The sequence below is a fragment of the Hyperolius riggenbachi genome, chromosome 6 (assembly GCF_040937935.1).
Source record: "Hyperolius riggenbachi isolate aHypRig1 chromosome 6, aHypRig1.pri, whole genome shotgun sequence".
In the NCBI taxonomy this organism is placed as follows: domain Eukaryota; kingdom Metazoa; phylum Chordata; class Amphibia; order Anura; family Hyperoliidae; genus Hyperolius; species Hyperolius riggenbachi.
The window spans coordinates 87,346,687-87,372,518 of NC_090651.1; the positions used below are offsets into that span (position 1 = coordinate 87,346,687).

The following is a 25,832-nucleotide window of genomic DNA, read 5'->3' on the forward strand; positions in this document are numbered from 1 at the left end:
GCCTCTGGAACAGAGACCTGTCTTTCCATTGCAAGTTTCTGGTCTGTTCTCTTGCTGGGGAATTTGCATACATTCGTTATGCAAATCCCCTACCTGCCTTCTTTGATGACTGGCACTATAAGAGCTTTATGTTTCCCAGAAGGCTTTGCTGGTCATTTCCTTTCCATGGTCTGTTCCTGATGGACACTGCTGGAGTGTCAGCCATTGCTATCTAGTATAGTTAATTCCTGGGGGTTGCTTTAGGCTCCCCTTCTAGCCCAGTCAGGTTGTATTATCTGTATTGCCTGTTCTGTCTTGTCTTGCCTGTTGCCATTGTCCTGCCCCAATGGTGGTCGACAGGAAATGGTTCTGATCTCTGTTCTTGGAGTATAGCTGGTGCAGCGGTTGCTACCAGCTATCTCTTCTGTTCTGTCTCCTGGGATCGCGCTAGCTACTTTTCGCTAGCGCTGGGGATCCTTCTGTTCTGTCTTCTGGGATCGCGCTAGCTACTTTTCGCTAGCGCTGGGGATCCTTCTGTTCTGCAACTCTGTACCTGGATCACGCTAGCCACTTTTCGCTAGTGCTGTGGATCCTATCTCTCGCTTGTCCCCGTTTTCGTGTGTCTGTCTTGTCTGCTACGCTTGCTGGAGGCTCGGTGAGGTAACCGTTAAGCAAGCGCTCGCGTCCTCTGTTTCATGTTTGTCTGTCGATGGTTAGTTAGGCGTGCTTGTCTCTATTGTGCTTATCACGTGGAGACCACGCATAACCGCGTGCACTGTTGCGAATGAGTGCGGTGTTCGCAGTTAGCTAGCGTTTGTTATTTTCCGTATCTCCTTATTGTATTTGCTGTTCCTTTGCTACCCTCGTATTCTATTCTGATCTGCCTCGTGTCACGTCTGGCGATCGCACCTCTCGCGATCGCGTTCCTATTTCGTATCTGCTGTTGTGTGTGCGCGGTCGCGGGGTGGCGACTGGATTGGCGCACACACATACAACCTATCCCTTTGCTCAATCTCATTCGCAATCGCCTCTCTTGCGATTGCGTTCTGCGCTTCGTACAATTCCTGTCTGGCACTTGTGGAGGTACAGAGGATTGGTTCCTCTGCACTCCCCAGCGCCATCTGCCGACAGGAATTTCCCTCTACAGGTGCATAGCACCTTTTGCTGGGTGCCTGCAAATATACGCTTGTGGAGGATTTCCGCCGTGTCAGCGCACGCGTTGTGCGCTGATCATGGAGAAAGTTCCACAATCGTTACAGTCCCACTAGGGCACCCCATCTGTCCATTAGGTGGACCAATAAAAATCATCCTGAGTTTTCATTCTTCCGATGAGAATCAGGATGATTTTTGTTGGTCCACTTAGTGCAGAGATGGCGAACCTATGGCACTCGTGCCAGAGGTGGGCACATGCTGCATCTCACCACTGCCACTATATTGCAGAGTTGGGGTTTTTTCTTTTTTTTTTTTTTATTATTAAAATAAATAATTCCCCCCTTATACCTTCTCCCCTTTGAAAACCTCTAGTCTAGTACAGCGTAGAGAGGCAGGCAGGTGAAAGAGGACTATATTTTCACCTGCAGCCTCACTGCACATTGATACCTCCCTGTTCACCTCCTGGCAGTTAACGTCTAGTTCTGCCTGGGAACTGCAGCAAAGACAGAGGCACACTTGAGTAGTTAGTAATTTCTGCATTTCATACATGGAGTAATTTCTGCATTTCATACATGAGGTAATTACTGCATTTCATACATGGGGGTAATTGCTGCATTTTAAAGGTAGAGTGGCCTTTAATGTATGAGTTGTTTTTTCTTAACTAAAACCCAGTGTTCAGTATAAATTGCCATCTGACACTCTGTGATAAATAAGAGGATTCTGGGTTGCAGTTTAGGCACTCTGCCTCTAAAAGGTTCTCCATCACTGGCCTAGTGCATTGGGGAACCCCAGCAGGACATTGATGCTTCTGCTAGTGCTCCAAGTAAGACAGAAGAGGACAGCAGTGGTGGTGATTAGGCAGCAATGCCAACAGTGCCTGGCATATATAGTGCCAATATTGGGTTAATGGCTATGATGAACATGAGGTGTGTGCACAGTTCCCAGGTAGTGTGGCAGCAGTGTCGTCGTGCTGAAGGTCAGCACCACAACACAAGACCTCACTCCCCACCGCCCAGGATATGCCATCAGATTCGACCAACAGATAGATCACTCTCTGATCGAATCTGATCAGAAAGGGATCGTATAGCCACCTTTACTGCAAACAGATTGTGAATCGATTTCAGCCTGAAACCGATCACAATCTGTGGATCTGTGAATCTGCTGTTCCGGCCCGCGCGAGTCCTCTGGTCTTCTTCTCCGCTCCGGGCTCCAGACCGTTCCTGCAGCTACTGAACTTCCTGTCCAGGGGAAGTTTAAACAGTAGAGGGCACTCTACTGTTTAAACTTCCTGCCGGGACAGGAAGTTCTGTGTAGCTACAGCCAGTCCGGAACCCAGCGCGGAAAGAAGACAGCGGGGACAAGGGGACTCGCGCCGATCGGAACAGGTAATGTATACCCGATGTATTGCGTCGTTCGTCGGGCATTTGAACGATGCTATCGACGCACTCCCGACCCGCCGGCGATCAAGAAAAATCTTCCGCACGGACGTATCGACGGGAATCCGTGGGAACGATCAATTCCGGATGGAAATCGATCGTTCTGTCAGCGGTGTGTGCGGCGATTTCACAGCCGATTCAATCACTGAGATCGAATCGGCCGTATATCGGTGGGAAAATCGTTAGGTTTATGGGCCCTTGGAGTAATGCTCCTCGCATTCGCCCATTGCACAAGTGAAATTGGCAATTGTACAGTTCAATGCTCAGTACAGGCACCACTCAAACTCAAATATAATTGTAATAAAGTCCCACGTATTCCACAGCATAAAGTCCTTTTCCTCCTCTGCAGAAGTTTTCAAGGTCCCTCTTCTTGCATATCACAGTACACCTCCACCACACCTCACCAGATGTGATGGCCACCAGGGTCTAGTAGTGTGTTGGGGATAATCCCAGGTCACCCCCGCCCTCCACGATCTGATACAATCTACTACCTATTCCACCTTCAATACCCCACTCATGGCCAATGTGAAAGCCTCAAATAAAAACCTCTCATAGTGTAATACTGTAAAACTATTTATTAGTATAAAGGGTATTGCACTCACATAAAGTCACCTGTAAAACAGCGTAGAGTTTTATGTACAAGCTCTCCACTGAAAAGTGCAGAGTTCATACATAAAACTCTACGCTGTTTACTAGTCATTTTGTGTAAGTGCAGTTGTTAAAAAGAGGAGGAAAAGCGCCACCAGCAAGCAGACTGATGGTGCCCATAGACTACGTTGATTTCCTGTCGATATACAACAGATATGTTCACTGTGATCGAATCTGCTGTGAAATCATTAACACAAATGTTGACTGATCGACCGATTTCCATCCGAAATCGATCGATTCAGTTGATGTGTCCAGGCGGAAAATTTTGCTCATTTGCCGGCAGGTCTGGAGCGCATCGTTAGCAGCGTTTGATTCGGCGACGACCAATGCAGCAATAATATCACCTGTCCACCGATGCGAGTCCCCGGCTCCGTGCTGTCCCTTTCTCTGGCTGCATTTCCTCGATGTAGATATTGAGATCAAGGGGAGTAACTTTGAAACAGATTTGTTTTTCGCAAAAGTGCAGATAGGAACAACTCACTACTGGCTAATAGTTGTCACCCACCATCTCTGATCAGGGGACTTCCAAAAAGTCAATTGATTAGAGCCCGTAGAATTACATCTAGTGATGAGAAATATGTGGCACAATCTAGGAGGATGGTGGGTGAGTATGTAGATTGGGGTTACCAACGTAAGGAAGTGGAAAGAATAGCAGCTGATGTAGCTAGCATGGATAGAAAGGAGCTGAGAAAGAGGAAAGAGAGAAAAGATGATTACCAGGAGGGGGTACAATTTATATTGACGTATGATAATCATGCAGCAGACATTAGACGATGTCTGTTGGGTGCCTGGGCAGTGGTGGAAACTGACCCATTGCTCTCTAGGGTATTTTGTGCCCCCCCTAAAATGGTTTTCAGGAAGGGGAAAAGTGTCAGGGACCAGCTAGTGAGGGCTGACCTAAAGGATTCGAGGAACGCTGATGCCGCGTTTGTCCCTCGCCGCAGGGGCACTTTCCCATTTATGAATTGCCAGAACTGTTCCTCAATTATGCTTGGTGACTATGTCACACATACCACTAAGGGAACAAGAATTAACATCAAAGGAAAATTTTCGTGTACAACGTTAAATATTGTTTACTTGCTGAAGTGCCCCTGCGGCATGGGTTACGTGGGCCAGACTACTAGGGATGCTAGGAGGAGGATAAATGAGCATAGGAGTAGCATTAGGAATTACAAAAAGGAGGATAATGAAAAATCCAAGGATAAATTTGAATCCCCTGTGGGTCGTCATTTTTTCGAATGTGCTGGAAAAGGTGTTCTCGCAGGAGGGTGTGGACCCCCAAGCCTCCTTGTTGCACAGGGAGAGTAGGTGGATTGATGACCTCGGCACTTTGGCGCCAAATGGCATGAATGAGGCATATAATCTAAAATGTTTCCTGTGATAATAATAATACAACGTGGCTTGTCTCTTTAAGTGTTGTGCCCGCCCCTTAGTGGGGTGTGTTTTAATTGTCTATATATGTGATTGTTGCACAAATACTTGGTAAGCACTTGATAAAGACCATCTGGTCGAAACGTTGTGCTCTAGCACTGTGGTTCTGCAACTAAAAATTGGCCAATTGGCCTAAAATCCAGGTTAAGACCCGGTCTTTCTTCGTTTGGACCTTTCTCTGACTGGCCTTCTTCTCCATCTCCTCTTCACTTCCTGTCCCATCCTGTGAGAAGGCGAAGTTCAAACAGTAGAGCACTTGTCACAGGACATGAAGTGAAGAGGAGATGCAGAAGAAGGCCACCCAGAGAAAGGGACTGCACGGATCCCGGGACTCGCACCGGTGGACAGGTGATATTGCTGCTGGCCAAAGGAGCACTAAAGGAGGAAGGCCTGGGGGCATCGATTTCATGCTGAAATCAATTCAAAATCTGTGTGCAGTGTATGGGCTGCCAAATGTGCCTCTCGATCAGATTCGATCAGGGAGGGATCTATCTGTTGGTCGATCTGGTGGCAATTGACCAGTGTATGGCAGCCTTAAAGAGAAACTCCAGTGAAACAATGTAATAAAAAAGTGCTTAATTTTTACAATAATTATGTATAAATGATTTAGTTAGTGTTTGCCCATTGTAAAATCTTTCCTCTTCCTGATTTACATTCTGACATTTATCACATGGTGACATTTTTACTGCTGGCAGGTGATGTCAGTGGAAGGATATGCTGCTTGCTTTTTTGGCAGTTGGAAACAGCTGTAAACAGCTATTTTGCACAATGCAATGAGGTTCACAGACAGGAAACTGCCAGGACCATGGTCCTGACATCACACTGTGGGAGGGGTTTACCCACAATATTAGCCATACAGACCCCCCTGATGATCCATTTGAGAAAAGGAATAGATTTCTCATGGGAAAGGGGTTATCAGATTGGGATGAAGTTCAATTCTTGGTTATGGTTTTTCTTTAAGATGCAAATGGAGACAGCTAATGCACATCAGATATTGTGTATTGCTAAACTGGCAATTGTATTTGTTGGTAATCCTTATGGGATGTCCAGGTGATATGTAGTTCACATGATGCAAGCTACTTATCCTCTTAAATAGGTACAGGCCCAGCACGTTTTCCCATTGAAATACGATTGAATTGAGTGCGAATGATGTGTAATGCGAACAAGTAATGCATGTTGCAGAAAAATCACAATGCAGAAGTTGCTAATGGTTTTACAAATCACGGTATGCCTTTGGAACACACATGTTTAGCAATAGATGATTTTGCTTTACGTGAAAACACATTCTAATTTGCCAAACCTAAACCTTGCCTTAAGGGAACGTGAGGTGAGAGGGATATGGAGTCTGACATCCCTATTTCCTTTTAAACAATGCACATTGCCTGGCTGTCCCCTGCCTCTAATACTTTAAGCCATAGACCCTGAACAAGCATGTCTATGACAAAGCTATGACAAAGATTTGTGACAAAGATTTATCTAAGTCTGTAGGCATGTGATGTAAATCCGGGCCTGCCTCCGGGTTCATTAGTTCCTAAGTGAGGCCTAATATGTGTTTTTACAACTGGATTGCAGGGACAGATTAAGGTGAAATGGGGCCCTAGGCAAGTAACAACTTTGGGCTCACCCTAGATGGCCACCAGTTTTTTTTCTGTAAGACTAGGCAACTTTAGGCTACTGCATACATTGCCTTGTGGATCCAGCTCTGTTGGATTTCATATAATTGGTGAGCAAGGGTTTTTTAGTTGAACCCCTAGAAACATCTTGATTGTGTGTACCTAAGTTATCCCAATATCAAAATACCTGTGGAATTTTCTCATTTTAAGTTTCCTTTAACATTTGTATTTTGCAGGAAGTTCCTGAAAATCCACTGTCTCCAGACTGGCCTTTGGGCTGTTGGGCACTGCATTCCTATCCTGTGTGACCCCTTACCCATCATCCTCCAGGGAATGTACAACTGTACCCGTGGACTAGAAGTGGACAGCAAATGTACCTTGTACTGCGGATCTTACACGGTATGGTTCACTAATAGGGAAGAGCAGATTGATCCCAATTTAATAATTTGAACTACAATGGGCAGAGCTGTAGATATTTATAAATCCTGTCCTGTATACCAGGGGAACCATTCTATGTTCTTTTGACATACAACAGTTAAATTTCACATATCTAAAGGCATGTGTACCAACATCTTCAAACGTGGACTCTTCAATCAATGTCTTGGTTAAAGCAGATGGAATTCCTGGTTTATAGGGACAAGGTAGTGGAAGAGGCTCATAGGGCCAAATTTATCAAGAGTGTCTGAGACAAAATATTGGCAGGTTTTTAGAAATTCATGCAGAACTGTCTCAGGCATCTTAAGAAATCATTAGATAGAGCATATTCCGTCTAAAACTGTTGTAAAATAGGAGGAGCTAGGAAAGTCTCTCAGACAGTGCAGTATGTGAGGGGAATTGCTGTTGCTGAGGTAACCAACACCTGCTGTATTGATAGCAGCAGGCTCTGAGGAGGAATTCAGCAGGGGGAAGGAGCACATCACAAATCATATCTAGCCTGCTCTCTGTAATGATTTATATCCTGCAGTTCTACATCTGTAGAACTGCTATTAAGCACTTCTTAATCTGTGCCAGTTTAGGTATGGATTTGCACTTTTATTAACTGTAGTGCAGCTCTAGAAATTAATGCTAAATTGCCACTATTACCTAGGATTTAAGAAGGTTCTTATTATCATGCAGAACTGTTCTCCCCGCTGGTTAGAACAGATTAAAAAGAAATAAACTGTTGGTAATGCGTTGATAAATCTCCCCCAGAGAACTGTATATGCACTTTATACTTTTAGTGCCCCTAGGCCAAGTATATTGTGCCTTGCTTTTCACGTGCAGCAGCACCCCTCCCATTCCATGTGCAGCCCCCTCTTTCATGTGTATCACCCATGTACAGCAACTCCTTTCTTTCATGAACAGCTCCCTTGGGCATCAATTTTCCCTTTTCATGTGTTGTTCCCAATTTCACCCTCCTCTTTTATAGCAACCCCTCTTTCACATCCAGGTGCTCCCTTGTGCTGCAGCCACCCATGTCCTGGGCCTTTTTTGCCCTTCCTAGAAATCCAGCCCTGTGCTTATGGAGAAGAGAAAAGAAAGGAAATAGGGAAAAAAGCCAACAGTTACAGAAATAACTAGTACATCTACAGCAAGATGATTTCTTCTCACCCGTGTTCGCACATCATTTTTAGACATCATTTTGCTAGCATTAGGCATATACAATTGACGGGGCTTTAACTTTTAGTGTTAGCAATGTTTTTTTTCTGACAGGGTGGCAGAGAAATATTCATCGTTTTCTGTAATGAGGGTGTTAAAATGCCTCTCTTACCGTTCCTTTTCACGTATCATAATTAAAAATAAGTGACATACAAGAAACACCATCTACATAGCATAGACATATAAGCACCTCAAAGACATTATACAATGTAGTACATATAGTAGAATGTAATACATTATTCCATTTTTTTCTGAACAATTTGTAGTGATTCATAGCAACTCTTATTAACAAACAACAAAAGATAAGGACAAGTGTTACTTTTGTCATTAAAATTTGATTGTTGGCACAAACCATGCTAAACCAGAGTTTTAACTCTAGGAAGACAAAAAGTCTTAAAGAGTAACTGTCAGGCTGCAGAAGCTAATTTAAACCTCTATTCTCCTGTGTTAAACAGTTTAGAAGGAAGCCAAAAAGGCATTACCGAAGATAAAAATCTCTCTTACCTTTGATGTGTGCTTATCAGCAAAGCTGTTAGACCCAAGCAGGACGTAAGCCGCATACCATACTGCAAAGCATTCTGGGGCCCTCCCCTCGGCTGCTAATGAGACTACAGGATTGAGTTTCAGCAGCTTGTAATCAGTCCAGCGCATAGCACTGATAAATCTCCGGGCAGAGTACACTGCAGGAGTCCGCTATTATTCCTAGCCACATGGCTAATTAATATTCACTGCACACTGTGTTATTCAGTACGAGCTTTTCTGTGACCAGGAAGCAGGGAGGACATGACGACACATTTGGCTTCATAGGAGACAGACAAACATGGAGCCTGCCATGAGCTGTCAGGAGCATCAATCTCTGCATATACTATATAAAAATTCTGTGAAATCCAAACGTGGACAGTGAAATGCATATGTAATGTAAGTACAGCCAATCTTTAGCTACTGATATATGTGTTTATTTTCTCTGAGACCTTATACCTAACAGCTCCTCTTTAAAGGGAACCTGAAGCAAGAGGTATATGGAGGCTGCCATATTTATTTCCTTTTAAGCAATACCAGTGGCCTGGCTATCCTGCTGATCCTCTGCTTCTAATACCTTTAACCATAGACCCTGAACAAGCATGCAGCAGATCAGGTGTTTCTGACTTTTTTGTCAAATCTGACAAGATTCGCTGCCTGCTTGTTTCTGGTGTGATTCAGACACCACTGCAGCCAAATAGATCAGCAGGGCTGCCAGGCAACTGGTATTGTTTAAAAGGAAATAAATATGGCAGCCTCTATATACTTATCACTTCATGTTCCATTTAAAGAGACTCCGTAACAAAAATTGCATCCTGTTTTTTATCATCCTACAAGTTCCAAAAGCTATTCTAATGTGTTCTGGCTTACTGCAGCACGTTCTACTATCACCATCTCTGTAATAAATAAACTTATCTCTCTCTTGTCAGACTTGTCAGGCCTGTGTCTGGAAGGCTGCCAAGTTCTTCAATGTTGTGGTTCTGCTATGAACTCCCCCATCCAGGCCCCTCTCTGCACACTGCCTGTGTGATATTTAGATTAGTGCAGCTTCTCTCTGTTCTATTATCTTTTACAAGCTGGGTAAATCCTCCTCTGAGCTGGCTGGGCTTTCACATAATGAGGAATTACATACAGGCACAGCTGTCTGCACTCTGCAGGAAGAAATAGCTTGACACTTCAGTGGAAGATAGCTGCAGGGGGAAAGAAACACACAAATGATCTCTTGAGCTTCAAAAGGATGGCTGTATACAGCCTGCTTGTGTATGGATGTATTTTCTATGTGTGGACATACTGTACATCAATCTACTTCCTGTTTTGGTGGCCATTTTGTTTGTTTATAAACAAACTTTTTAAAACTGTTTTTAACCACTTTTAATGCGGCGAGGAGCGGCGAAATTGTGACAAAGGGTAATAGGAGATGTCCCCTAACGCACTGGTATGTTTACTTTTGTGCGATTTTAACAATACAGATTCTCTTTAAGCTATATATCAAACAATAAGTTATAATCCATATCTATTATGTAAATATTGCTTTACACACACACCACACACACACACACACACACACACACCACACCACACCACACCACACCACACCACACCACACACACACACACACACACACACACACACACACACACACACACACACACACACACACACACACACACACACACACACACACACACACACACACACACACTATATAATATATTATAATTTATAGTATATTGGTTGGTAGCCCCACCTTCCCAGTGATGTTAAGCCTAGACTGCCTTTTGCCCCAGAGCAGGGTGTTGTTTCTTCTTACTTCAGAACACACAACAAACAAACATTCCGCAGTGATTCTCCTTGCCAGCATTAAAGATGTTGCCACTTGTGGTAAATTTATGAATGTAAATCAGGGAATGGAAAGATTTTACAATGAGCAGACACTGATCAAATAATTTATACATGAAAATTGTAAAATATAAGCAAATTTAATCATTAAGTTACATTCAATAAAGTTCCTCCTTAACCACTTGAGGACCGTAGGCTTACACCCCCCTAGTGACCAAGCTATTTTTTGTTATTTAGGCCACTGCAGCTTTAAGTCCTCGCTGCAGGGCCGTGCAACTCGGCACACAAGTGATTTCTCCCCCCCTTTTCTACCTACCAACAGAGCTTTCTGTTGGTGGGCTTTCATCGCTCCCAAGATGTTTATTTGGTGTTTTTTTTTTTAAATGTATTAATAAATTGTACTACTTATTTTTTTAAACCCCTCCCTCCCCTGTCAGCCAATCAGCGCAATCGGCTGTCATAGGCTTTACGGATCGCTTTCCTGCCTCCAGAGGGGACAGCCGTAAATAGCAGTGCTGTACACTGTAAATAGACTGTAAGTTTCGCAGGCTAACAGTCTCCTATCGGCGAATGGCGCTGGGAGACTGTCGACGGAGCCGAGCTCTATCATTCAAGTGGAGATGTGCGCGCGATGTCCTGCAAATTCCCGCCCCAGGACTTGATGACAACTGGAGTTGAGGCGGCCGTTTAAAGGGCACGGTCAAGTTAATTCCACGTCGCCTAGTCTTAATAAGCCAACCAGCAGGCTCGCTCCTCCACTCCCTGTAGCCTGCATGCTTCCTGGAGAGTCGCCCTATCCATCCTGATGGGAGGAGCCTTGAATGGCAGCTCAGCTGAAAACTCCCTATTCCAGTGCCTAATTGAAAAGAATGGTGAGTGGCAGCTGAGCCAAACCCACTCCCATAGACCAATAGGGCCAGCAAATCTAAGACCAAGGCTAAACTACAGCACAGTTACACAATTATGATTTTTAAGCAGAAAATGACAGAATTTATTCAATTTTTTATACATTTAACTGATGTTTAATTATTATTGGAGGTACGAATAATAACATGTTGTTAAGCACTTTTCTCCTGTGGAACTCAAAACACTGGATAGCTAAGGAGGGCTGCAGCCCCTCAGAGTAAGCTCAGTAAGCCAACCTGGCAGGCATTAAAAGCATTTGCGATGCTCACCTAAGGACATACTTTTAATGTACAGATTTCAGCTAGGCACGAACTGGCGCGCGTGTGCGTGTGTGTGTGTGTGGTGGGGGGGGGGTGGTTGGGATATTTCCCCTCGGGCTGCCTTTCCCTAACACAATCATGGCTGGTGCAGTGCTGTGGTTACAATTAATCAGATTAGTTCTGCATGGCTGCCCATGGCCACTCGATTCTTAGCACTAGGCTTAGTCGCCTGGCTGTCATCATGATGTATCTGGGTGGCACTGACTGCCACTGTGGTGCACACTTTCCCCTCCCGACTAGGAGCCTTTAGATTGTTGCAACCAGGTGCCAGCACACTCTGGACCGGTAAGCATTTGCAATCATTGGCAGCGAAGTGACAAGGTGCTGCCCTTGAGACTGAGAGCAAGGGGAGTGGGGAGCGGCTGGGACCTTTGCTGCCTGGCACAGCCATGATTTTTTAACACTGGTCTCCTACATCAGATGTCATGTTCTTAAAGTGTAACTGTCAGGCATAAAATCAAAAATCAATTCTTTATATTTATCTTGTAAACAAGTAATAAGGAAACTACCCAGGCAATGGAAAAAAAAAGTTAAAATCACTATTACTTTTCTTGTTGATAAATGATCATTCCCCAGTTCACCTGACTTTTATTTGGTACACACAAAATGTGGTACACAAAAAGGAAGTTGCAGGGCATGCTGGGTTGTCCTTTTTTGCTTCTCTACTTTCCCCTCAAACTTAACTAATGCAGCCTGATTGGCTGAAGCCTCTTTCCCTCCTGTTTTCCCCTCCCACCCCTCTGTTCCTCTCTGATTGGCCAATAATTCTCATCCTGATACAATGCACTTTCTATAGTGAAAGGCGGGCAAATCAGGCAGAGGAGAGTAAGGGAGGAAATGACATCAGGATTGGCTTCAAAATAGCCACAGTTAAAATGGGAAATTATAAGGATTTTCTCTTTTTTTACTGTAGAAAAATCACTAAAATCAAAACATGGACAGTGCAATACATTTGTTATGTAAGTAGAGCAAGTATTTAACTACTTATATATGTGTGTTTTTTTCTAAAATAGTATGACTGACAGCTCCTCTTTAATACTCTGATGGGGACATTAAACTGTTTTTGCCTGTAGAGGAACACTCAGCATTATCACATTGGCATCTGCTAACACTGGGTGTAACTAGCTACAGCTACAGCATGCTGACTGAGAAGAAGAAACTGCTGCAGTCTAAAATGAGAATTTCAAGGTACAGGGAGTTTCCAGCTTACATCAGTGTTCTGTTCTAGAATTGTGTGTAATGTAAGCAATGTATTTCCACTGTAGACAATGAAAACCTATAATTGCATTCCATGTGCATATTTTTACTTGAACCTACGTCTGTCAATACAGATCATTGATTGTAATGAGAATCCTGCAGTACAGCCCTACAGTGCATGTCAAATCTCAGTGAATCGCTGGAAGGTACCAAATTACAATGACTCTCTGTCAGGGGCGTCTCTAGCCATTTTGTCACTCCAGGCGAGAAAACCTGTGACGCCCACCCCCCCCTGGGTTGCCCCCCTGATGAAAAGAATTGTAACGCAGCAATGTTTCTTCATGAGATAAAAGTAATGCGGCAATCTTTCACCAGAAAATAATCATAACGCAGCAACGATTCGCCATAAAATAATCGTAATGTGGCCAGCATTCACCATAAAATAATCGTAATGCGGCAGCGTTTCCAGAAAATTATTGTAATGTGGCCAGCGTTCACCAGGAAATAATCGTAATGTGGCCAGCGTTCACCAGAAAATAATCGTAATGTGGCCAGCGTTCACCAGATAATAAATCATAAAGTGGCCATCGTTCCCCAGGAAATAATCGTAATGCGGCAGCGTTCCCCAGGAAATAATCGTAATGTGGCCAGCGTTCCCCAGGAAATAATCGTATGTGGCCAACGTTCCCCAGGAAATAATCGTAATGTTGCCAGCGTTCCCCAGGAAATAATCGTATGTGGCCAGCGTTCCCCAGAAAATAATCGTAATGTTGCCAGCGTTCCCCAGGAAATAATCGTAATGCGGCAGCGTTCCCCAGGAAATAATCGTAATGTGGCCAGCGTTCCCCAGGAAATAATCGTAATGTGGCCAGCGTTCCCCAGGAAATAATCGTATGTGGCCAGCGTTCCCCAGGAAATAATCGTAATGTTGCCAGCGTTCCCCAGGAAATAATCGTAATGCGGCAGCGTTCCCCAGGAAATAATCGTAATGTGGCCAGCGTTCCCCAGGAAATAATTGTAATGTGGCCAGCGTTCACCAGGAAATAATCGTAATGTGGCCAGCGTTCCCCAGGAAATAATTGTAATGTGGCCAGCGTTCCCCAGGAAATAATCGTATGTGGCCAGCGTTCCCCAGGAAATAATCGTAATGTTGCCAGCGTTCCCCAGGAAATAATCTTAATGTGGTAGCGTTCCCCAGAAAATAATCGTATGTGGCCAGCGTTCCCCAGGAAATAATCGTAATGTTGCCAGTGTTCCCCACGAAATAATCGTAATGTGGCCAGCGTTCCCCAGGAAATAATCGTAATGTTGCCAGCGTTCCCCAGGAAATAATCTTAATGTGGCAGCGTTCCCCAGAAAATAATCGTATGTGGCCAGCGTTCCCCAGGAAATAATCGTCATGTGGCCAGCGTTCCCCAGGAAATAATCATATGTGGCCAGCGTTCCCCAGGAAATAATCGTATGTGGCCAGCGTTCCCCAGGAAATAATCGTAATGTTGCCAGCGTTCCCCAGGAAATAATCTTAATGTGGCCAGTGTTCCCCAGAAAATAATCGTATGTGGCCAGCGTTCCCCAGGAAATAATCGTAATGTTGCCAGCGTTCCCCACGAAATAATCGTAATGTTGCCAGCGTTCCCCAGGAAATAATCTTAATGTGGTAGCGTTCCCCAGAAAATAATCGTATGTGGCCAGCGTTCCCCAGGAAATAATCGTAATGTTGCCAGCGTTCCCCACGAAATAATCGTAATGTGGCCAGCGTTCCCCAGGAAATAATCGTAATGTTGCCAGCGTTCCCCAGGAAATAATCTTAATGTGGCAGCGTTCCCCAGAAAATAATCGTATGTGGCCAGCGTTCCCCAGGAAATAATCGTCATGTGGCCAGCGTTCCCCAGGAAATAATCGTATGTGGCCAGCGTTCCCCAGGAAATAATCGTAATGTGGCCAGCGTTCCCCAGAAAATTATCCTAATGCGGGCAGTGTTTCACTAAACCTGTAAAAAGAAAAGTATTTACTCACCTGCAGAAGACTCCTCTCCCCGACCGACGATCTATCTGCAGCGGCGGCGACCACGTGTGACAGGCGGGGGGCGGAGGTAGGGGCGACGCCGACGTGTCAAACTAGCGTGCGCCGATCGCACGCTCTGTACAGAGAGGGGGCGGGTAGAGGGGGCGGACCAGTAGGCGGCGGCATCGCACATAATACCTAACGTGCGTGCTGCTCGCTCTGAGGAGGAGAGGAAGGGGGCGGACCAGTAGGCGGCGCCGGGCACAGGCTGAGCTGCCTGTCACAGCCGGCGCCGACCTGGCTGAAAGAGAAAAAAAAAAAAACACGCACAGAGCGGCGAAAGAGTGCCCACTACCACCAACGGCGCCATAGGCAAAAATCTATAGTTGCCTAATGACACAGACGCCCCTGCTCTCTGTAGAGCACCAAATCTTAGCTAATGGCCTTGATTCACTAAGAAAAATAGCACGCCTTATCAAAGTTAGCACGCCTTATCAGAGCAGCATAGCGATCGCTACGAATTCGCAGGGGCTCAGGGCAGGACGAGTGAAGATCTCGTCATTGCCAATTAGCAGGCATAAGTTAGCTATGCTACTCTGATAAGGCTTTTTAACTCTTGATAAGGCATGCTATTTGTCTTAGTGAATCAAGCGCAATATGTGCAGAGTATTATGTTCCTGTGAATCTGTTTAGAGTTCCAAATCTCAATGGATTGTTCTAAATACAGTTAAAGTGTATGGCTCTTGCTGTGCTCAGATGTTACTCATGGGGGGGGGGGGGGCTGTTCAGTGCCGGTACCGAGCGCTAGCAAGTGCCTGAGCCATTGCACTAGAGCAACTGACAGGTGGTGAATTCTGCGCTTGTCAGTTGCCCCTCTGAAAGAGGCCTTAACGTAAACGCACTGAGTAATTTATTGCATTCTACTATATGTCGTGACGGTTATTTTTGAAATATTAGGAAATACTGATTACTCACCTGATTTATCATAAATTGTAAAGTGTATGCCTGCCTAGCATTCTAAGAGTCCAGCAGTATTGTGGAACATCTGAACACCAGTTGTGTGCAGATCTTCCAGAAACAAGAAAAAACTCTGACATGACAATGTTTGAGGGCAGACCATTTAGACCCCCATTTGCCTGCATGTTTAAGCACCTCCTTTTTCTTCTTTGTAATGCTGTGAACTCCATCTTTGAAGCATTTTATAAGATTTAGTAATCAGTAAGAGATTACAAGGGCTCTTTCCCGACCTTGAGGTTTGGTGCAGCGTGTTACAATACATCCATAGTGCTTTGCCTGTGTTCGGAAAAACAGCTCAGCTCGATTACAATGACACGGTAACCCCAACTTTGCAGCTAACTTAATATTCTTGCCTATCTTGCGAGCAGTTTACCTTAAGTAGCGATGAGCTGGATGGCTCCTGGGTTTCGCAATTTTGCAGGTGCAGAAAATAAGATAATACAAAATGTGTTATTTTCCCAAATTGCCTATCCAGCACAAATGGTTATTTTTCCATATTGTTCGGGGGGGAAAAAAGCGCAGAGGATGCTTTGATCATGTCCTCCACGTACAGCACTATGTAAAAATAGCTGTTCTTGTGCTTCGATAATATAGCTAATTTTTGATTGTGTGCAGATATTATAGTCACATTGCATTTTAACAGTGAAATGTAATTAACACCTAATTAAGTTGATTATCTGTGACAGTGATGAGAGTGTTGGAATAAATTTGTTTTTCACACCTTTTGTAGAAGTGCTTACTTCACAATGTGCCGAACCAGATCTTTAATTGAACTTTGTGTCCCTTGTCATTTAAATCTTTTAAATTGGATTACAAGAGGTACCATTTCACAGAAAAAAGTATAACATGCAATTCAGCATATGGACTCTTTATTCTGTTAGTTGGAAGCATACTACAATTTCTGATCACCCGTTATTGAGATTAAAACAGCAACCAGTGATGCAATTCAGGATATTCGTTGTGGCCACCTGCAATGTTTTTCGAACAGTAACAGGTGCCAAATTGAAAAGGGCACTTTGGTCACAAGCGGTAAACGTTAACACCATATTGCTGATGTGTTATGACATACCGGTCAGCGGTTTTGGTACATCGGGGAATGAAAAGTGGTCATTCAGAGAGGAAGACAGACACTTTGATCTGGGAGGGAATGCTAACACTTGTTTTCAGTAGTGGAAAATCTTCTTAGATGCTAAGGGACCAAATGGACTCCTTTACATTTCTTAACCCTTTAGCAGCCAATTTATTTAGAGACTTGCAAGTGCTGTAGGCCAATTTATTTTAGCACATTTTTTTATTTCTTATTTGTTACATTTCCCTGCTTCTAATTAGTACTGCTGGAATGTGTATTTATGGCCACTCGTCACTGGGGACTCAGACACTTTGCAAGTGCTCACTTGGAAAGGTCCCAGAAACATTGTGCTTTTGTACTGTAGCACTCTTTCAATAAATGAGTCTGCCTTGGCCCAAGTCCAGATGGAGACCCAGTTGCTTTTTTCTTTTCCCAGCTTTATATCCCCAATTTACACAGAGAATCCTTCAACCAATCCTATACATAATTCCAGTTCAGATAAACACAGCCCCTCAGCACTAGTTATGCTGAGCGTAACGCTTTGTTTTAGCGAAAGGGCAATATTAGTAACATGATTTATTGGTGGACTCTGGTTAATTTTTGGGGCTAGACTCAGGTTGAGGATAGGCTTATGGGTAGATTCAGGTTAAAGCACTCCTGAACTTAGAGGGATATGGAGGGGGACACATTGATTTCATTTTAACCACTTAAGCCCGAAGGGTTGAAATTTTTTTACATCCGAGCAACTTTCACCCCCCATTCATTTGCCAATAACTTTATCACTACTCATCACAATTAATTGATCTATATCTTGTTTTTTCCGCCACCAATTAGGCTTTCTGTGGGTGGTATATTTTGCTAAGAGCCACTTTACTGTAAATGCATTTTAACAGGAAGAATAAGAAAAAAATGGAAAAAATTCATTATTTCTCAGTTTTCAGCCATTATTGTTTTAAAATAATACATGCCTCCATAATTAAAACTCACGTATTGTATTTGCCCATATGCCCCGGGTATTTCACCGTTAAAATTATGTCCCTATCACAATGTATGGCGACAATATTTTATTTGGAAATAAAGGTGCATTTTTTCCGTTTTGCGTCCATCACTGTTTAGAAGCCCATAATTTATTAAATCATATTGATATACTCCTTTGACATGAATATTTAAAAAGTTCAGACCCTTAGGTAACTATTTATGTTTTTTGGTTTTTTTTTATTATTGTAATTTTTTTTTTTAATTTAAACTTGTATGTGGGTATTTTTTGGTGTGGGAGGTAAACAGGGTTTTTTTTAATATCTTTATAGGTTTACTCTTAAAACTTTTTTTTTTTGGGTGTAATTTGCTATTTGGCCACAAGATGGCCAGAATAAAAAAGTCCTGGGAACGATCCATCTCGCTCCCAGGCAGAAGAAAGGAGACCAGAGCTCAGAAAAGCCGCAGCGTCTGAAGAGACGCTGTCGGCTTTTCTCCAGGGGGGTCCGATCAGCGAAAGGGATTTATAATCCCTTTCACTGATCGGTGGGCTAGCGGCCAGCAGCGGGGGCGCGCACGGGGGGGCCCGCGGGCGCGCGCGCGACCCGCGGGAGTGCGCGCAGCCCAACTGGACGAGAAATCTCGTCCAGTTGGGCTTAAGTGGTTAAACAATGCCAATTGCCTGGCCGTCCTGCTGATCCTCTGCCTTTAATACCATCTAATTAGCCGTAGACCCTGAATAAGCATACAGATCAAGTGTTTCTGACTTAATTCTGACTAGATTAGCAGCATGCTTGTTTCAGGTGTGTGGTTCTGACACTACTTCAGCCAAGGAGATCAGCAGGACTGCTAGGCAACTGGTATTGTTTAAAAGGAAATAAATATGGCACCCACCATATCCCTCGCAGTTCGGGTGTACTTTATTGGTAAACTTTAACTGTTTTGATACTCCTTTGACTGTAAGTTTTGTGCAGCAAGTTTCCCACTAAGTTCTGGCTATGACTGAGCTAAAGGGGGGCGGTTACAACTTAGTGGGATCAATGTACCTGACCCTCCTTTAAAGCCATATAAATTGGATGAAGCAAAAAAGTTATGGTCCATACAGCATCTTCAAAAAAACAAGCAATCTTTATTGTAATAAGTTAATATACATGCTGGTCAGGTAGCTACAGCCTGCTGTTTCAGGACTTTTACTTTTGGGTAGGTCATAAAAGGGCAAGAGTCCCGAACCAGTGGGCTGTAGCTACCCGAACAGCATGAATTTTAATTTTTTACAATGAAGACTACGTGTTTTTTGAAGAAGCCATGCGGACCATAACTTTTTTGCTTTGGATTTAACCCTGATGGTACACAGGGCTGGTCATCGCACTGCTTGAGCATTTGATTCCTGTGTGCTGTTCCCAACTCCATACTATAGAAATTAGAGGCAGCATCTAGAACAGTTACATGACCTTATTTTCCTCTGGAGACCCCATATGCCCGTGCGTTAAATAGTGAAAGGGAGCTATTTCTGACTCCCTATTTATTTAGTGTTGAAGAAAAGTAAAAAAAAACAAAAAACCCTTTCTTACCACCACCTACTGGGACCACCCATCATTTGCCACTGGAACTTTGTCTCTCTGCTTTTTTCCACCAGGGCACACGCCACACACTGCTCCTTCTTCATGCCAGCTCGTTGGCTACACTGTTCAGGGAACCACCAGCAAAGGATCTTTGAGCCTGGCTTCCCATTGGTCCAGGCTTTTAACCAATGAAAATCCTCCTTCGACAGTTTAGAAGACCAATGAAAATCCTCCTCGGGGAGGATCCTCATTAGTTAAAACCCTGAACCAACGGGGAACCCCATTGGGAAGCTGAAAGCTGCTTTTACCTGGGTTTCCTAAACAGTGTAGTCAGAGCTCACCGGCAGACACACCTCACTCCTTATTGCTTGGCATCACTTGGGACACAGGAGTATCACTCAGGGGAATAACTAGTATTTGAGTTATATTCTTTACGCTCCGGCATTGCTCAGGTGAAGCTGGCAATTGAATTTGCTGGTAAATCCTGAGCAATGTGAGGTGATAGGAAGCTTGCACATTTTGAGCTTCTTAGCACCTCAAATTGCATAAGGCTCTTTGGATCTAAATAAGGTAGATAATATGAATGACATGCTTGATTTCGGGTCATTTTGTTCGACTACCCATAAGAAAACGTGCATTATGGAAAAATGCATGTCTCTAAAGCCATTTATAGAACAAGTCATGATACCTGAATACCTGAGAGCACTCTTATTCTAAGGCACTAAAAGGAAATCAGCTTGACGCTAGTGCAAGTGGTGTAATTGCTGTGGAGCTAGTATGGAAGCTGGGAATTTATTGATAGCTGTTTCAGCAAGAGGCTTCAAAGACAGGTGTCTAACAGGTTCATGTTATTCTGCAGTTCCCTGTTTTGTATATTGTTCTCATCCAGGCATTGTTCTGAGCAAGATTCTTTGGTTTAGCTAACATATTCATCTTCTTGTGTCAGGTAAATAAGAAAAAAACCTGTAGAGAAATGTTGAGATAGCCAAGCTGAATAAGAAGGAAAATTACGTGTTTTGGTCATTTGTGATTGGATAAGGCCCAAACTCTTGTCTCAGGTTCTTTATAGGAATTTCCTGTCAAATGCATGCTTTCCCCCATTCCTCATTCCTCCTCAGGCCCAATAGTAGGTGTATGAGCAGCAGTCAGAACTCAATACTAAAATTAGTGGTGGAGGCGCCCTTAATGAATAACAATAACTATATGCTGAGCAGTGAGAAGTGTATGTCTTACCTTCTCAGAAGAATAAACCAACTAAAATAGAAAAAACATGTATCGTATTCATGCACGTGCTTGTAATACGTGGTTTATTCTTCTGAGAAGGTAAGACATACACTTCTCAATTATACCTCAGTATATAGTTGTTATTATTATTATTCATCACAGGCACCTTCACCAGTGTTTAGTATAGATTATACCCTTTAGGGCTCAAATAGTCATGAGGATCTTTTTTAGCCTCTACACTGTCCAAGGAGAGCGACCAACCAACATCTGCAGCAACAGACCTGGGATACCGAGCTGGGACGGTTTAATTATCTGCAGGCTCTGACGGTGGTTGCAGGTTCTGTGAGTATAATTACGTAGACTTATCTCATATACCAACCTACCCAGAAATACTGCACCGTTGGGCTTCTGGTTTCTCTCATCTTACAGATACTTGGAAGTTACGGGTAACCATCAAGAATTGAAAATCCTAGTCAGAACTCAACTTACTCAACTTGCATGCGGGTGGGAGGAGAAGTAGGCCACCACAGACTTTGGCAACAACCCCTCCTCCTTGCAGTCACATGGGTCGCTGGGGTTGTTACATCCCTGTCTGGAATATTGACCTTGGACTACAATAGGATCATACAGTAACATAATATCAGGAACAACAAAGGGAGGGTTTGCATATTCAGCAGTGATGTACTGTGGGACACCTCAGGAGCTCACGCCAACCTGAATAATCACACATACCATCTGTTTTAAGAAGGCAAATTTCTGCTTTACATAGCATTTTAGTAAGGAGGATTTCAGTGAGAAATGTCAGCACTATTTTAAAACACATACTATACAATACTAATTTCCAGGGTTTGAAGCATGAAGCTCGGCCCTAATATAAATTACTGGTCCGTACATGGCAATTAACTGACATTGCACCAGTAAACATAGTTAGTGAGTGGCTAGACAGGTGATATTTTGACATTGCTGACACTAGTTTTAGATACAGTAGCTCTCAGGATATAGATTAGTGGCTTGGACACTTGTGCATAGAAATAGCCCTGGAAAGGATAGTTTTCACATTGTTATACTCTAATGCTGAATTTATGATATTTTTTGGGATGCCTTTATTAAGGCTGAATTTTTTCTGCCCTTAGGCTAACTTTCCCTTTTCTCCCTATCCATGCATTACAGCGCCCCTCCGATGTGCAGCCCTTTCTTCTGTGTGTAACATTCATGTACAGCAGTCTATCTTTCATGTCCAGCTTCCTTGAGCAGCATCTCTACTCTTCTATATTCTGCTCCCCATTTGCAGCCTCCCTTTTCCATTTGGAGGGTTCTCTTTAATATTTAGCAACCCCTTGTCAATGTCCAGCCACGCCCAAGGCAGCGGCCGCCCAAGGCCCAGGCCTTTTTTAGCCTTTCCAGAAATCTGGCCCTAGCAGTTACGTGTCTGTGATGTGCCTCTGGATTTGCAATGCATTGGTACTGGCAGCAATAAAAGTTGCAAGTGGCAAGCAACAGAACAGGACAGGACTTGTTGCATTTACAACAGCAAAGCCACAATAAAAGCAAGGTTTTCCGCTCCATAAGATCCTATTCAAAATGCAAATACTAATCAAGAACCTTCAAAATGGCTTAGAAACACATGTGAGAAATACATTGCATATTTGAAAATATGAAAGCACATGAGCAATATCCACCATTGTCTGTAGTTTTCCTGCCCCCTGACAGACACCACAAGTACAGAAACTTATAATGGGGCCAATTAAACAACGGCCTTCATCTTATTTCATCTCGCAGGCTATGTTACCCTCTGGCAGTTTATTGATTCTTAGCTACGTGTTTGGAATCCAGTTGAGACCCATTTAAATGGTGTTCTTTTATATGAATATACACCATGAGTGAAAAAAGGCACGTTGTAAACCATAAGATCAACCCATTTATAGAAGTAAAATCTATGAAAAATTGACAAGAGACAGAAAGGGAAATAGTCCTGTGGACATCTCTTGTCTCTCCGCGCAGAAACCGCATCCTGTTGTGTAAGTGTTTTTAATAAGTCTTGCATGCTGTCTTTAAGTCTATTTGCTTTTCATAGCCTATTGTGCCCTATTGACTCCTGACAAATGTGTTCAGGATTAATGTGAAATGCTGCTGCTGCTAGACTCAATCCTTTCTGCTAAATGCCCGCTATTGCCACCTGCATTTTTCCAATCCTGACATTGACAACATTTAACATAGGTGATTAGTACAAGGATACACATCTTTAAAAGGTAAAAATACCCACTGTCATTTTGCAGGTTGATCCACTTAAAAAACTCTACACAGTTCACATGGATTCCTCAAGGCATTTAACTACTGCAGATGTTTCCTATGTGCCCTGCCCAGAATGCACTTAGTACCATAAGCAAGGGTTGTACAGACTCATTGTACAGCTTCCCATCTTCCCAATACACCTTGAAAGCAGTCCCATCTGCAAGTGACTCTGAAGCAGGGCCAGATTTACCATAAGGCACTGTAGGCATGTGCCTACAGGCACCTGATGATGGAAAGGCGGCTCACTCCCCTCCCCTAGCGTCTCCCTCCTTCCCTATGCTGAGTCCTGAGCAGAGCATAAATGAGAGTTTAGTCACCTGGCTTTCGGCATTTCATGGATGAGATCTCCCTTCAGTCTGGGCACCACTAGATACTTAATGCTGAGGGTACTTCTGGCTACCTAATGCTCAGTGAAACCTGTAGCTACCTATGACGGGTAAGGGAGAAGTGACAGCTGGGCCAGCCAGCACACTTAAAGTGCGGTTCTGCGGAGGTTTGAGGGTTCCTGGAGGGCTAAATTTAGGGTGCCAGGACATCTGTGCCTATAGGCTCCTCTGAAGTAAATCCGGGCCTGCTCTGAAGCCTTTCTTCTGAATGCCTCTTGACTATGGTCACTTTGTAGGGATTGCATGAATGCAGCACTATCAATTTTAGCCAGCTGTACAGCTTCATACAAGGTTGGCAGCTGAAAGTCATCACCCCTGTGGTCAGGAAAGGGTTGGAGGACAGAACCCCCTCATGCTCCCAGCTCAGGTTTTGAGTAGCGCTGCTGTGAGTCACTGCTAAGATGGTTACAACCTCAGAATGGCAGTTATAAGCATTATCCAGGTCATTTCCTCTTGCATGTACAACAGTGACAGGTTCATCAATGTAAAAAGCAAATGGCCCAAACTACAAAAAAAAAAAAAAAACTATGCCAAATACATTTTTACCTTCCTAAAACAAGAGGTATTCAATAATTCAGCTTCACATGAGCAGCCTAGAAGCCACTCCCATCGTTCAGTCCTGGCCAAAAGTTTTGAGACTGTCAAAAATATGAGACAAAGTTTCACAAAGTTTGCTGCTAAACTGCTCTTAGATCTTTGTTTCAGTTGTTTATGTGATGTACTGCAATATAATTATAAGCACTTCATATGTTTTAAAGAGAAACTCCGACCAAGAATTGAACTTTATCCCAATCAGTAGCTGATACCCACTTTTACATGAGAAAAATAATGATTTTCACAAACAGACCATCAGGGGGCGCTGTATGACTGATTTTGTGCTGAAACCCCTCCCACAAGAGGCTCTGGTACCGTACGGTACTCTGGGCAAACTGTCACAATGTAACAATGTTCAGACAGGAAATAGCTGTCTGTTAAAGCCAGACCAGCTAGAAACAGCTCCATAATCTGCCCACAGTAACAATGTCACCATGTAATACATGTCACAATGTGAATCTGGGAGAGGAAAGATTTTACAATGAGCAAACACTGACTAAATCATTTATACATAATTATGGTAAAAATGAAGCACTTTTTTTATTACATTATTTTCACTGGAGTTCCTCTTTAAAGGCTTCTATTGACAATTACATGAGATTTCCGCAAAGAGTCAGTATTTGCAGAATGGTGTTGGCCCTTCTTTTTCTGGACCTCTGCAATTCGACTGAGCATGCTCTCAATCAACTTCTGGACCAAGTCCTGACTGATAGCAACCCATTCTTTCATAATCACTTCTTTGAGTTCTCAGAATTAGTTGATTTTTGTTTGTCCACCTGCCTCTTGAGGAATGACCACAAGTTCTCAATGGGATTAAGATCTGGGAAGTTTCCAGGCCATGGACACAAAAGTTCAACGTTTTGGTCCCCGAGCCACTTAGTTATCACTTTTGCCTTATGACACGGTGCTCCATCGTGCTGGAAAATGCATTATTCTTCACCAAACTGTTGTTGGTATGTTGGAAGAAGTTGCTGTTGGAGGGTGGTTTGGTACCATTCTTTAATCATGGCTGTGTTTTTTGGCAAAATTGTGAGTGAGTCCACTGCCTTGGATGAGAAGCAACACCACACATGAATGGTCTCAGAATGCTTTACTGTTGGCATGACACAGGACTGATGGTAGTGCTCACCTTTTCTTCTCCTGACAAGCCTTTTTCCAGATGCCCCAAACAATCGGAAAGGGGCTTCATTGGAGAATATGACTTGGCCCCTGTCCTCAGCAGTCCATTCTCCATACTTTCTGCAGAAGATCAATCTGTCCCTGGAGAAGTGGCTTCTTTGCTGCCCTTCTTGACGCCAGGCCATCTTCCAAAAGTCTTCGCCTCACTGTGCGTGCAGATGCGCTCACACCTGCCTGCTGCCATTCCTGAGCAACCTCTGCACTGGTTGCACTCCGATCCCGCAGCTGAATCCTCTTTAGGAGACGATCCTGGCGCTTGCTGGACTTTCTTGGACGCACTGAAGCCTTCTTAACAAGAATTGAACCTCTTTCCTTGAAGTTCTTGATGATCATATAAATTGTTGATTTAGGTGCAATCTTAGTAGCCACAATATCCTTGCCTGTGAAGCCATTTTTATTCAACGCAATGATGGCTGCATGTGTTTCTTTGCTGGTCACCATGGTTAACAATGGAAGATCAATGAGTTCAAGCATCACCCTCCTTTTAACATGTCAAGTCTGCCATTCTAATCCAATCAGCCTGACATAATGATCTCCAGCCTTGTGCTCGTCAGCATTCTCACAGCAATGAGATGCAGTGGAGAGGTTTTTTTGGGATTCAGTCAATTTGCATGGCAAAGAAGGACTATGCATATGCAATTCATCTGAACACTCTTCAAAACATTCTGGAGTATATGCAAAAGCTATTATAAAAACTTAGAGCGGATCCGAGATGAAAAACTAACTATAACAAGTAACTTGTCTATATATCTTATCTAAAGGTGGCCATACATGGTACAATTTTTCAATTAGATAATTTAGTTCGATTATTCCATTAGATCGAATATAAAGATTTTTCCAGCATGTCCGATC

General features: G+C 43.5%; 1 protein-coding gene across 9 annotated transcripts in view; it reads left to right on the forward strand.

The window, feature by feature from the left end:
* The window catches only part of PAPPA2 (pappalysin 2), a 478,727-nt gene that overhangs the window by 396,349 nt on the left and 56,546 nt on the right, over window positions 1-25,832 (forward strand). For all 9 annotated transcript variants that reach the window (XM_068239634.1, XM_068239635.1, XM_068239629.1 and 6 more), the window contains one exon: window positions 6,496-6,658. In XM_068239634.1, coding sequence (XP_068095735.1) covers window positions 6,496-6,658 — 163 coding nt within the window. The remainder of the gene's footprint in view (window positions 1-6,495; window positions 6,659-25,832) is intronic.